Genomic DNA, 12,559 nt, shown 5'->3' with positions numbered 1-12,559 from the left:
CTGCAGAGATCAGTACTGGGACCTTTTATTTGTAGCACATCTACAATGTGGAAACAGGCCCTTTGGCCCAACAAGTCCACCCTGACACTCCACCCACCCAGACGCATTCCCCAACTCCATTACTCTACATTTCCCCTGACTAATGCACCTAACCCACACCTCTCTGACACTATGGGTAATTTAGCATGGCCAGTTCACCAACCTGCACATTTTTGGACTTTGGGAGGAAAGCCATGCAGACACAGGGAGAATGTGCAAACTCCACACAGACAGTCGCCCGAGGCTGGAATCGAACCTGGGACCCTGGTGCTGTGAGGCAGCAGTGCTAACCACTGAACCACCGTGCTAATCACCCATAATCTGGAAGAAAATGTAGATGGCTGATTGTAAATTTGTGGTGACACCAGAATTGGTGAAGTTGCATATAGTGAGGAGGATCGTCTAAGGATACAGTGGGATATAGATTACAGATTTGGGCAGAGAAATGGCAGATGGAGTTTAATCCGGGCAAATGTGAGGTGACGAATTTTGGAGGATCAAATTCAGGTGCGAATTATACAATAAATGGCAGAACCCTAAGGAGCATTAACATATGGAGGATCTAGGTCTACAGGTCCTTGAAAGAGGCAACACAGGTGGAAGTGGTGGTCAAGAAGGCATATAGCACACTTCCCTTCTTCTACTGGGGCATTGAATATGAAAGTTATATACAGTTGTGACATAACTTGCCAAACTTTAGTTTGGCCATATTTGGAATATTGCATGCAGCTCTGGTTGTCACTTTCAGAAGGACGTGGATGCTTTGGAGAGGGTGCAGCAAAAGTTTGCCAGAATGATGTCCGGTCTGGAGGGTTTTAGGTATGAGGAAAGGTTGGATAAACTCTGATTATTTTCATTGGAACGATGGAGGCTGAGGAGGGATCTGACCGAAGCCTACAAAATTGAGGGGCATAGATGGGTTGGAAAGGTCACCTACAAGAGGGCAGAGGTTCAAGGTGAGAGGGAGAAAGTTTTTAGGGGAAAAGTGTGGGGGGGAAATGTTTCATACAGAGGGTGGTGGATGCAGGCACGCTGGCACCGTTTAAGGAGTTACTTGATAGACACCTAACAGGAGATGAACAGAATGATAGAAAATGCGCATGGGCAATAAGTAGTCGGCTTAAATAAGGATTAGGAATCAACCCAGGCTTGGTGGGAAAAAAAGCGTATTCCTGTGCTGTATTGTACTGTAAGTAAATGGTGAGTGGAGCCCTCGAAAGGAAACTTTCCAAGAATGGTGCCTTTATGTACATGCTTTTTTGTGTAGTTGGATATAGGTTTAAGTTAAATCTGTAATGATTTTACAACAAGTAACCCTTTTCAAATGGAATTAATTCTTCTGAATTTTCTGCTTGGAACAGGTCGACAGCCTACAGTTTCAACCCCAAGCCAGCTAACCCCAGCTTCCTGAGCCATTCCCTGGTGGAATTGCTGAGCCAGATCAGTCCGACTTTCAAAAAGAACTTTGCTGCCTTGCAAAAGAAACGGTAAGGCTTATACTCGTCTGAATTGTCATTCTATAATAGTGTTCATTCCTGTAAGGTGACTAGCTGGAGAAACATGCTCCGACTAACTAAATGAAATGGGGAGAATAGCTCTGATGAAAAGTCATCTCTATCTAAAAGATAACTGTTTCTGTCCAACAATGCTATCTTGCTGAGTATTTCCAGTTTTTTTTCTTAATTTTAGATTTACAGCATCTGTGGTATTTTGTTCTTGTGTGAAAAAAATAAAATTTATTGACATTGAAATCATCATCTACTTTGCCCACAGAAGGCAGTACAAATGTGAAAATGGTGGAGTGATTTTAAATTTGAGTCTTGTTTCCACATTCGGTGGTTCATTTCCTTGGTAATTCCAGTAAAGGCTACAATTACAGACTGAGGCCCAGCTTATTATCGTGGAGTTAGCAGCTATCTAAAGCACATTACAGCAGACCTAATGTCTGAAAGAAAACCATGGAAGTTTGGGGGTTTTTTTGCCCAGCAGGATTGAATACAAAACAAGGAGATGATGATGAATCGGCACAAGACCTTGGTTAAAGAGCATTGTAATTCTGCTGAATTCCATTCTAAGTTCATTGGACCATGGTAATGCAGTGATATAATTTCACTGGAGATTCACTCTGCAGCCAGTGTCATACTTTTGCCAGGTCCCATACTGTACCCACTGGTCTACATTGACTCGAGATAAAGCAATGTCTTAGATTTAAATTCACCTCTTTGTTTTGAAATCGGACTGTGGTCTAGCCACTCCCTGCCTCTATAATGTCCTTTAGCCCCACAATTCTCTGCTATGTCTGCACCCGTCTAATTCTGGTCTTTTGAGCATTCCTGAATTAATTGCTGCATTCTTGATAGCTGTTCAGTAGTCTGACCCTGAAGCTCTGGAATACTGTCCCTACACTTCTACGTCACTTTCCTCCTTTTAGAGGCACTCATTAAAACCTGCCTCTTTGACAAGTGTTTGGTCATCAGACCAAATGTTTAATGTGCTTCAGCATTATATTTTCTTTTCTTAGTCTCATGAAGTGCCATAAGACACATTATGATAAAGGATCTATATGTTCATAAATACGTGGTACCACCTTCTTTTCAGGCATTTGACAGTATAAAAATGATGGATAAGAAACATGCGCCTAGTTAGGACTGAACGTGTGCTACCCTTCACGTTTAAGTAAAGAGAAGCGCCGAATTAAATTTAATCACACCAGAAACCAGCACTGGACCAATCACAACATCAGGTCTCCTGTTTGCTCCAAGATTTTCCAAGGCAGCCCCTTAAATGTTACTGAACCTAAATTTCACACAACTGTGCAGTTATTTCCACAGAGATTTGTAAGTTAACTCTGAAGTACATTGTGGTTCAATGAGAATTTAACTTGGTATGTCTTCAGTGAAAGCTTCATTTGGATTGGATTAGATTCCCTACAGTGTGGAAACAGGCCCTTTAGTCCTACTAGTCCACACCGACCCTCTGAAGAGTAACCACCCAGACCATTTCCATTATTTACCCCTGACTAATGCACCTAACACTATGGGCAATTTAGCATGATCAATTCACCTAACCTGCACATCTTTGGACTGTGGGAGGAAACCGGAGCATCCGGAGGAAACCCGCGCAAACACTGGGAAACTGTGCAAATTCCACACAGACAGTCGCCCGAGACTGGAATCGAACCTGGTTCCTCCGTGCTGTGAGGCAGCAGTGCTAACCACTGAGCCACCATGCTGCCCCAACGATGAATATTAATAATCTGTGATTACATGTTGACGTCAAGTGACTGTTTCAGTTGTGATGGAAGCTCTTGAATTCCTAATGGTAGCACAGGGACCAGACCTTTTTATACCAGTGCAATACAAACAAGTGTTTGCCACATTTCTCAGTCCAGCTTTGTGGAGGGTGATTCCACAATTACTTCTCTGCATCATTCTGTAATTTGAAGTCTGGCCATTGCTGTCCAGCACCTGACCGAATGTACGAAAGTTGTAGTTCTTATACAGCTTCAGATCTGAAATTCTTTTACAAAATTCTCCTGGATAGTGGTGCTTGCATCTGGAATTGGCTACACCGCCGTGATATCAGAGTTCACTAGGTTCCATGATACATTTGCAATGATGTTACTTGCTTGTTTAATGGGATACAGTATGATGGGAGTGGTTTAGTGAAACATTTGAATCATAGTGTGTTGACTGGTGCACTAATTGGTGTGTAGGGTTCAGCGACACCCATTTGAGAGGATAGCGACCCCTTTCCAGGTGTACAGTTGGACTGCACCCACAGTGGAGCACGCCATGGATTGTGTCCGTGCAGAAGATGCGTATACATCACGTTTGGGGTATGAGGAGCACATACCAGGCCAGGTACTGTGTGGGCTATTTTCCTGATGCACTCGAGCAACTGGAGGTATTACAGCCATAGGATAAGCCCCATTGCTGCCTCTTTTTTTGTTTGCCTCTCCATTGCAAATGTTTCGATGTGAGCACAAGTTACCCTGTGGAGAAATAGATTGCACTCAAATCATTCTGATTATGGTTCCCTTATCTGCTCCTGCCCTTCGGTGGAAAGATGTGTGGACTCTGTTCACATTTGTGCTTAGATCAGCAACCTAATCAGCCACGGTCCTGAACGTCTCCCTGCTTCATAGCTCACTCATGTTGTCTGGCATTGAAACATAAGTCATATGGCTGTTCGTATTATTATCAAATATTCATCATGGTGTGGTTCCTGGTTCTTATTTCCCTGTAAATGTGACGCCTGCAGGAAGTTACTTTTTCTGAATTGACCTTTCAATCTCCAGCAGTGTTCCAATAATCAGGTTACAACTGCGCAAATAAACATGCATTTGTAAATTAATTTTTAATAGTGTTTCTCTTCACACTAAATATGCATGCTTCCAGCATCTAACTGTGCTGCACTGACAGACTCTTCTGAGTAAAAGAATCAAACTGCACTTGCTTTTCCCTTCTCTATAAAGAAAGGCTTGGGGCTGCTGCAGAGTCAGTGGATCCTGGTGTTCAGCCTCTTTTGCTGAGTTTGTGTTTACAGTCAGAGCAACTCGGGGCACTACAGGTGGCCTTTGTGCTGCTGAGGGGCATGGGTAGGATGAATAGTCAAGGTCTTTTCCCCAGGACAGGAGAGTCCAGAACTAGAGGGCAGAGGCTTAAGGTGGGCGAGGAAAGATTTAAAAGGGAGCTAAGGGTCAACCTTTTCACACCGAGGGTGGTGCATGTATGAAGTGAGCTGCCAGAGGAAGTGGTGGAGGTTGGTACAATTAAAAAGCATCCAGATGGGTACATGAATAGGAAGGGTTTAGAGGGATATGGGCCAAATGCTTGCAAATGAGACTAGATTAATTTAGGATATCTAGTTACATGAATGAGTTGGACCAAAGTGTCTGTTTCCGTGCTGTATATCTCTCTGACTCTCTGCAGGGAAGTTGTCTTTTACGATGCAGCTAAAGAAATAGCTGATTGAGTTGATAGCAATCTTACTTCAGTCATCAGGATGTGGAATTCAACTCCACTGTGAACCTGAGTGCATAATCTAAGCTGCCCTTCAGGGCAGTACTGCTGGACTGTGGGTAAGGTGTTGCAGAAGAGCATAGCATTCTCCTCGCGTCCTGACCAACAGCCCCCCTTGACTATCTGTTTGTGGATTGTCTGCCTGCAGTCACCTATGTAATGGTACTTCACTTCAAAATAAGTTCATTGATGGATGTCTAGAGGATGTAATAAATAGCTAATTAACTGCAGTAAACTCTCCTTTTCCAAAAACACAGCCAGCCATCTATTGTGGGTCTCTGCTACCCTCCCTGTATGCTGGGTATAGTTCACTTGCAAATTTCTGGGGTGTCCAGGGTGTGTAACTTATCAGAGCACGATTTTGCTTTGTTTTGGTTGTAATTTTAAAAATAGTCAACCAGCAATTTGAAAATTTTAAGTGGATAACCTTCATTGTAATATAAGCTTCCTCACAATCTGTTCTGGATGTCTTCAGACAAGGGACTGGAATGAGGAATTACAGACGACCAGGGAGCTCCCACGCAAGAACCTTCCGGAAAGGCTTCTCCGCGAGCGTGCCATTTTCAAGGTAAAACTGAAGTTTTTTTTTGTTCAGTTAGATTGCGGTAATTGTAGTGTAGTATAATTGCAATTTCCTCTACCGTTCTATTAATTCCTGGGTTATTTTGACAAATATCAACCATTTCTTTTGTATTCCATCCCCGCATGCAGCAACGGAAATGTAAATTGTGAATAAAAAATGCCTGGGATCCATGCAGTGTAGTATCCTGGTGAGGGTCCTTTCTCAAACTAAGTAGGATATAAGTTCAATAGGGACTGTAGAGGCTCCCCTGTACTTCTTCAGCATTCTGGGTACCTTCCTGTGGCTGGTTGTGGAGCAGTAAGGGGTTGAGAACCAGATAGGTACTTCCTGTTGCATCAATGTCCTGTTCTTATACTCTTCTTTTCAGTCCACTTACTTGAACTAGGTCATGTGTGAAACCTTGAGTTCCTCCTTCATGTCTCCATTTAGCATTAGCCAAATGTATTTGCTAGGACCTTGCAGTTGAACAGGAGACTGGTGTCTCATCGGCCTGCAGATGAGAGAGGCTGCAGGTCTGTTTATTCACCACTGAGTACTGTCAGGTCACTAGAGTTTGCATGGCACAGCAGTGATGACACTTAAATTTACTGTTTGCTTTCTCTTTCTAAAGGTGCACAGTGACTTTGCAGCAGCTGCCACACGGGGTGCAATGGCAGTGATTGATGGAAATGTCATGGCCATCAATCCAGGCGAAGAAACCAAAATGCAGATGTTCATTTGGAACAACATCTTCTTCAGCTTGGGCTTCGATGTCCGTGACCATTACAAGGACTTTGGTGGAGACAATGCAGCCTATGTGGCTCCCACCAATGACCTGAATGGGGTCCGGGCTTATAACGCAGTCGATGTAGAAGGGCTGTATACTTTGGGGACTGTGGTGGTGGATTACAGGGGTTATAGGGTGACTGCGCAATCAATCATTCCCGGTATTCTGGAACGGGAGCAGGAACAGAGTGTTATATATGGGTCCATAGACTTTGGTAAAACGGTTGTATCTCACCCCAAATACCTAGAGTTGTTGGAGAAGACAGCAAGACCTCTCAAGATCCAGAAGCACTGTGTACTTAATGACAAGAACGAGGAAGTGGAGCTCTGCTCCTCTGTTGAGTGCAAAGGCATCATCGGGAATGACAGCCGCCATTACATCTTGGACTTGCTACGCACTTTCCCACCAGATTTGAATTTCCTCCCTGTGAAAGGTGAAGAGCTCCCAGAGGAATGCAGCAAGTTGGGCTTTCCAAAGGAACACCGACATAGACTGTCCTGTCTGAGGCAGGAGCTGATTGAAGCCTTTGTTGAACACAGGCAAGTGCAGTATTATATATGAATTTCTGGGCACGATGTTATGGGACATGTAGAATTTTAATTTTGTGCTGTGCCCTCAATGGGATAGATTATCATCTCCACTGCAGGGTGTATGGTCTTATTTACTACCTTTTCAACATAAATAAATGCCATCTCCATTTGCCACTACCTCTTTCCTTTCTACGTGCCAACACCACCCCATCCCCCACATTTTTCACACATTTAATGTCGAATATTTCATTTTGTTACATAAAAATTTCTGACTGGGGATCCACTGGAGTTGGAGACAACTTGGTTTAAGCATGTCATTAACTTCAGTTGGCCAATACTAACCATTATTAGTCTGTAAAGTAAAAGCTGAGTTTCTGCATTTTAATGAGCTACATTCCTTCTACTGTGTTTGCTTTAGAATCCTAGACGTTTACAGTGCAGAAGGAGGCCATTTGACCCATCTTGTCGTATCAGCTCCAGAAAGAGCTACCCAGCCAGTCCCATTCTCTCGTACTCTTGTTAAATTTGTCACTTTCACATGTCTATCCGGCTCTGTTTTGAAACCACCTATGGAAGCTGCCTCTACCACTCTCCCAGGCACTTGTATTCCAAATCCTAACAACTCTCTGAGTAAAGAAGTTTCTCTTCACTCGTAGCTCTCTTGCTGACAAACTGGAAATTCTGTCCCCTAGTTACTGACATACCGACTAGTGGAAACAATGTCCTTCTCTACCTTGTCAAAATTAGTCATAATTTTGAACACCTCAATAAGGTTGCCTCTTAATCTTCCCTGCTCCAAGGAGAATAAACCCAATTTCTCTAATCTTTACTCAGGAAAGTGTGGAATATGTGCAGTCCTTGCTTTTACCTTTTCCTTCCATATCTATCCAATCTGCAGCTGCACTAAAATCCCCTGAGCTCCATTTCTTCTAATTTTGGTCTTTCAAGTAGCTATGATTTTAATTAGTCCATCGTTAGTGCATCAGCTGCCAAAACTTTAAGCTGTGGGGCTGCCTCCTACACCTCGCTGTACCTCCCTCTTGACTGCTTTAGGATACTCCTTAACATCTCTTTTTATCTAGCCTTTGTTCATTCTCCCTAATATCATCTTGCATGGCTCAGCGTCAAACCTTAGGGAGAACAGTTCTGTTAAGGGCCTTGAGATGTTTTGTGACATTGAATAAGTTGTTACAATAGGTGTGTGTGGCATGGCTTTGTTTTTGATTAGCATTTAGATTTCTTTGCAGGTAAAAATTGCAAATCAATTTTATATTGAGTTGCTGAAACTCCGTTGTTGTATTGCAGAAACCTGCAAAGTGAAACACAGACAATGACCCAGAGCTTGAGAAGAGTTGTGGTTTCTAACACCTTTTTAATTAATCTTTTTATTTATGTATAATGCAAAGGCACGCGTCAAATCTCGCTATCAAAGAGCACCAAGCTTTTTTGTAAAAGGGAAGTGATTTTGTGGTTAGCTGTTACTGATTTTAAGTCTGGACTTCTTCATTGAGAAGTTGGATTGGGGATGAATTCTGCAATGTGTGTAACAAGTGCCATACCTGAGCTGAGTGTGCCCAGTGCTGTTGGTTGGGAGAGAGCTGACATCCAGCACCAGCGTAAGTTACGAGATGTTTTTCGCGAATTATTACCACTGCAGGACAAACCAGACAAATTAATGCCATGTCACTATTTGCCTCCAGAAGTTCAATGGCTGTGTTTTTCAATCCAGAGTTAATTACACTGTCCAGAAAAATCCTGCTCCTGGTGTGGGGCAGTGGAATTTATACAGTGTGAACTTGTATTACAGTTTTATATACCCACCTGTGTATGATCCGCACATTGTCCCACAGGATATGGGCATCATTGGAGAGGGCACCATTTGTCACCCATCCCTGTTGCCCTTAGGTGGTGGTTATGGAGGGGCTAATGTTAGCAGGTGCATTAGGCTGCAGTCAGTCTGATGCTGTCACACAGAGAATAAAGGAGTCTAGCTCTACATCCTGATGGGGTCAGACATGTCAGCTCTGGCTTCTGTTATTCTTGATAAGGTCTGACTAGTCAATGTGAAATGTGCCTATTTCCATCATGTACGAAACTACAAAGATAAGTGCCTCTTGTTAAGATTCAGTGTTTTATTGTCAACCACTTCTAACTGAATACAGTATAAACAGGGATAATGTGGGTGCTTGTGGTGCTGTAGTAATGTCCCTACCTCTGGGTCAGGAGAACTGGATTGAAGTTCCCCCTGCTCCAGGTGCAATAACATCTCTGAACAGAATGAGTAAAGTTTCTAAATAAGGACTGGTAGTGCAGTGGTAGATTCCTTACCTTGTGTCAGGGAACCCAAGTTCAAGTTCCACCTGACCTAGAAGCATTTCCTCCAGGTGCTCTAGTTTCCTCCCACAATCTAAAGATGTGCAGGTGAATTGGCCATGCTAATTGTCCATAGTGTTAGGCACATTAGTCAGGGGTAAATATAGGGTAGGGGAATGGGTCTGGGTGGGTTACTCTTTGGAGGATCAGTGTTGGGCTGAAGGGCCTGTTTCCATACTGTGGGGAATCTAAAAAATTGGAACGTATGATTTTATTTAACAGCAGAAAGGATAGTTTTGATAAGCTTCCATTGACTTGATGTTTTATTACAGTGCCCCACCAAGGGCTCTCTAAACTGTTATTGTCAATCTAAAAGAATAGAAGGATGACTGATGGCGGCAGTCTATCCCAGCCCCACATTGCCAATTTGATTCAACAAAGTTGAGCCATTTCCTTTTAAAAGCTGATGACTGTGGAGGGTGGATACATCCATAGCTGCCTCAGGAGGTTTTCTGGGTTTTAACACAATAAAGGAGATGTGATGATATCATTCCAAGTCAGGAAGCTTCTGTAGCTTGGGGGTAAACTTGCCACTCTTATATTCCAGATGGAATATTATAAATAACATGTCTTGTTTAATTTTGCTGTGTCAACTGTCACAGTATAGTTGGGGGTTCTAGACACCCAGCTAGATTTGGAATCCGTTTAGAGTCAGCACGGAAACAGACCATTCAATCCAACTTGTCCAAATTAATCGAGTCCCTTTTGCGAACATTTGGCCGATATCCTTCCAATCCCTTCCTGTTTATATACCCATCCAGATACCTTTTAAATGTTGTCATTGTACCAGCCCCCATCACTTACTCTGGCAGCTCATGCACACCTTCTGCATGAAAATGTTGCTCCTTTAGATCCTTTTTAAATCTTCTCCGTCTCACCTTAAACCTGTGCCCTGTAGTTTTGGATTCCCCTACCCTCAGGAAAAGACCTTGGCTATTCACCCTGTCCATTTCCCCCTCCTGATTTTATAAACCTCTTTAAGTCACCCCTTGACCTCCGCTTCATAGAAAACAGCCACAGCCTCTCGCTATAGCTCACACCTTCCAACCCTGGCAATATCCTTGTAAATTTTTGTCTCTCCTTCAAAGGTCATTATAAATTAACATATAAAATGGGAATCATCAATAGACTGTTTGCTTGTATTTCCATGGGTACAGGATAAGTAACTATTAAAAGTTTTCAGTGATAGCTTTGCACTTTAGCGTTGACATTGATTGGTGAAGCCTTTTCTTTCTGTAACCCCCTTTTTTTCCCCCCCCCCTTTCTCTCAGGCATCTTGTTTTCATGAAGCTGGCTGCCTTGCAGCTAATGCAACAGAAGCCCAACAAGCAGGAGAAGGGATGTGCTGCTGTGACTGAGAATGGTAGTTCTTCTCCAACCGGTGCTGTGGAAAGCAAGAAAACTGCGTCTGAAGATGGTAAGGCTGAGGAAAACCTTTCTGGATTAGATCAAGCTAGAGATCTTGCAGAGTCCATTGCATCAGAAGACAAAACAGGTACTTTGTTAGAAGCTGTCCTGCTGATCTCTCGATGGTTATGGTGGTGATTCTTTAATCAGGATGGCATTGATTGTTTTCAACATTAATTCCATGGATGAAATGCATGAAGTCGATTGCTGAACTGTTGCCTCTCTGTAATCCAAGCTGCATTCTGTCTAAAGAATATGCTCGCAGGCTTTTCTAACGAAAAGGTCGAGTATTGACCCTCTGGGCAATGTAATTAACACCAATTTCGATTTTCTGCTCCTATCTGTTCAGTTAATGCAATTTTCTGAGATGCATGTTCGATTTTCAAAGTGTTCAGTCATTGCATTTCAGTGGATCTGATACTGCAATTTTTTTTTGTAAGCGTGCATTGCTTTTTAGGAATCTCTTTGTTTTGTCTTCAATACTTACAGTTGACCCAAAGAGTAAGGAGGTCATTCTGAATGCCTGCAAAGCGGTCGGTTCAGTCAGCAATACATCTTTCAATATTCGCTTCAACCCAGATATATTTTCACCAGGTACGGAGGAGTTTTAGCACGTGCCGTGCAATGTATCTTTGTGCTACTATAGATGTCAGACCTGTGACTCTACAAAAGAAATCATATTGCTGCAGTGGGTTTTTAACAAGTGACAGGATTTTTGTTTTCATTTGCAGCATTGATAACTTGCACAATTCCGTTGTCGAGGACATTTTTATTTGAGTTGTAAATGTTGGAAAATATTCATTAAGATGTTATTGTTCTTGAAGTATCATAAATAGAAAATATTGTACTATGATTGATAGAACTGTTTTGTTTTAGAAAGTAGAAGAAGCAAAATATTTGACAATAGCAGCTGATGAGCCAGTCTTCTAGCACAAGGAATCTGGTTATAGTCAAAATTGTGAACATAAGGATATCATGAATCTATTTCTAGGACTGGAAAGCGTGCACTGCATGTGTTGACTGGTGTGTTGCATGTGGGCCCATGTAATAATTCACAATGCAATGAGCCTTCCAGTATGGGTCAATGTGACAAATGTAAATATTACTTAATTTTTACATTATTCCTCCAGTAGATTGTCTTTGTTTTTCCAAAACCTTGTTATTATTGACTGTTATCTTCTACTATGTACTGTAGGTCTCAGCTTTGGATGTTTGGGAGCTATCTAATTGATTTCCATTATAAAGCATGCTCATCATTTGCGAGGTTTTCCAGAAATGTACCCTTCGCTAATGATCAGACTTTGTGATGAGGTTTCCCGAGCAAGATAGTTTAGTGTAGTTTTAATGGTTTGAATTTTCTCTGCAAGGAATGAAATAGGAACAGCGAACAAAATGTTGAGAATCTTGTCTTTTACTTTCAAAAATGTGCTTTATTGATGTAAAGGACAAAGACCACATTGTTGTGACAACATTTGGTGCTTGAGGAAGTGTTCTGAATGTTTGCGTGTTGAGTACATTGTACGGCTTTATTTTGATTTGTCTGCTTTGACTGATTCAGAGCTCCTGCATTCATTTAAAAAGTCGTGAGTCGTTGCATTTTAAAGAAAACTTGTTGTTTTGATTTTTTAAAATTGTAAAACTCTGTTGACTCTGGAGTTATGGAATATGGACAAAACTCAAGTATGGCTTTCGAAGGGATGTAATTGTTCACATTTGGATTTTTTTTGGTGTTCACATGTTTTTCACGGGCTGTGTAATGTAAAGCGTGCTGTAGAAGTCTAGGTCGTTATGCCTTCTGTTGCTGAGTCCACACTTGCTTTACAATAAAACCACAGAC

The 12,559-nt window shown here is 42.2% G+C and overlaps 1 protein-coding gene across 3 annotated transcripts in view; it reads left to right on the top strand.

The window, feature by feature from the left end:
- cluha (clustered mitochondria (cluA/CLU1) homolog a) overlaps window positions 1-12,559 on the top strand; it is a 91,077-nt gene that overhangs the window by 47,584 nt on the left and 30,934 nt on the right. For 2 of the 3 annotated variants that reach the window (XM_060848025.1, XM_060848027.1), the window contains exons 7-12: window positions 1,401-1,526; window positions 3,755-3,902; window positions 5,539-5,631; window positions 6,257-6,951; window positions 10,587-10,810; window positions 11,212-11,316. In XM_060848025.1, coding sequence (XP_060704008.1) covers window positions 1,401-1,526; window positions 3,755-3,902; window positions 5,539-5,631; window positions 6,257-6,951; window positions 10,587-10,810; window positions 11,212-11,316 — 1,391 coding nt within the window. The remainder of the gene's footprint in view (window positions 1-1,400; window positions 1,527-3,754; window positions 3,903-5,538; window positions 5,632-6,256; window positions 6,952-10,586; window positions 10,811-11,211; window positions 11,317-12,559) is intronic. The other variant, XM_060848026.1, reaches the window with a different exon arrangement.

Source organism: Hemiscyllium ocellatum, chromosome 31 (assembly GCF_020745735.1).
Source record: "Hemiscyllium ocellatum isolate sHemOce1 chromosome 31, sHemOce1.pat.X.cur, whole genome shotgun sequence".
Taxonomy (NCBI): Eukaryota; Metazoa; Chordata; class Chondrichthyes; order Orectolobiformes; family Hemiscylliidae; genus Hemiscyllium; species Hemiscyllium ocellatum.
This window is presented reverse-complemented; position numbering and strand designations above follow the sequence as displayed.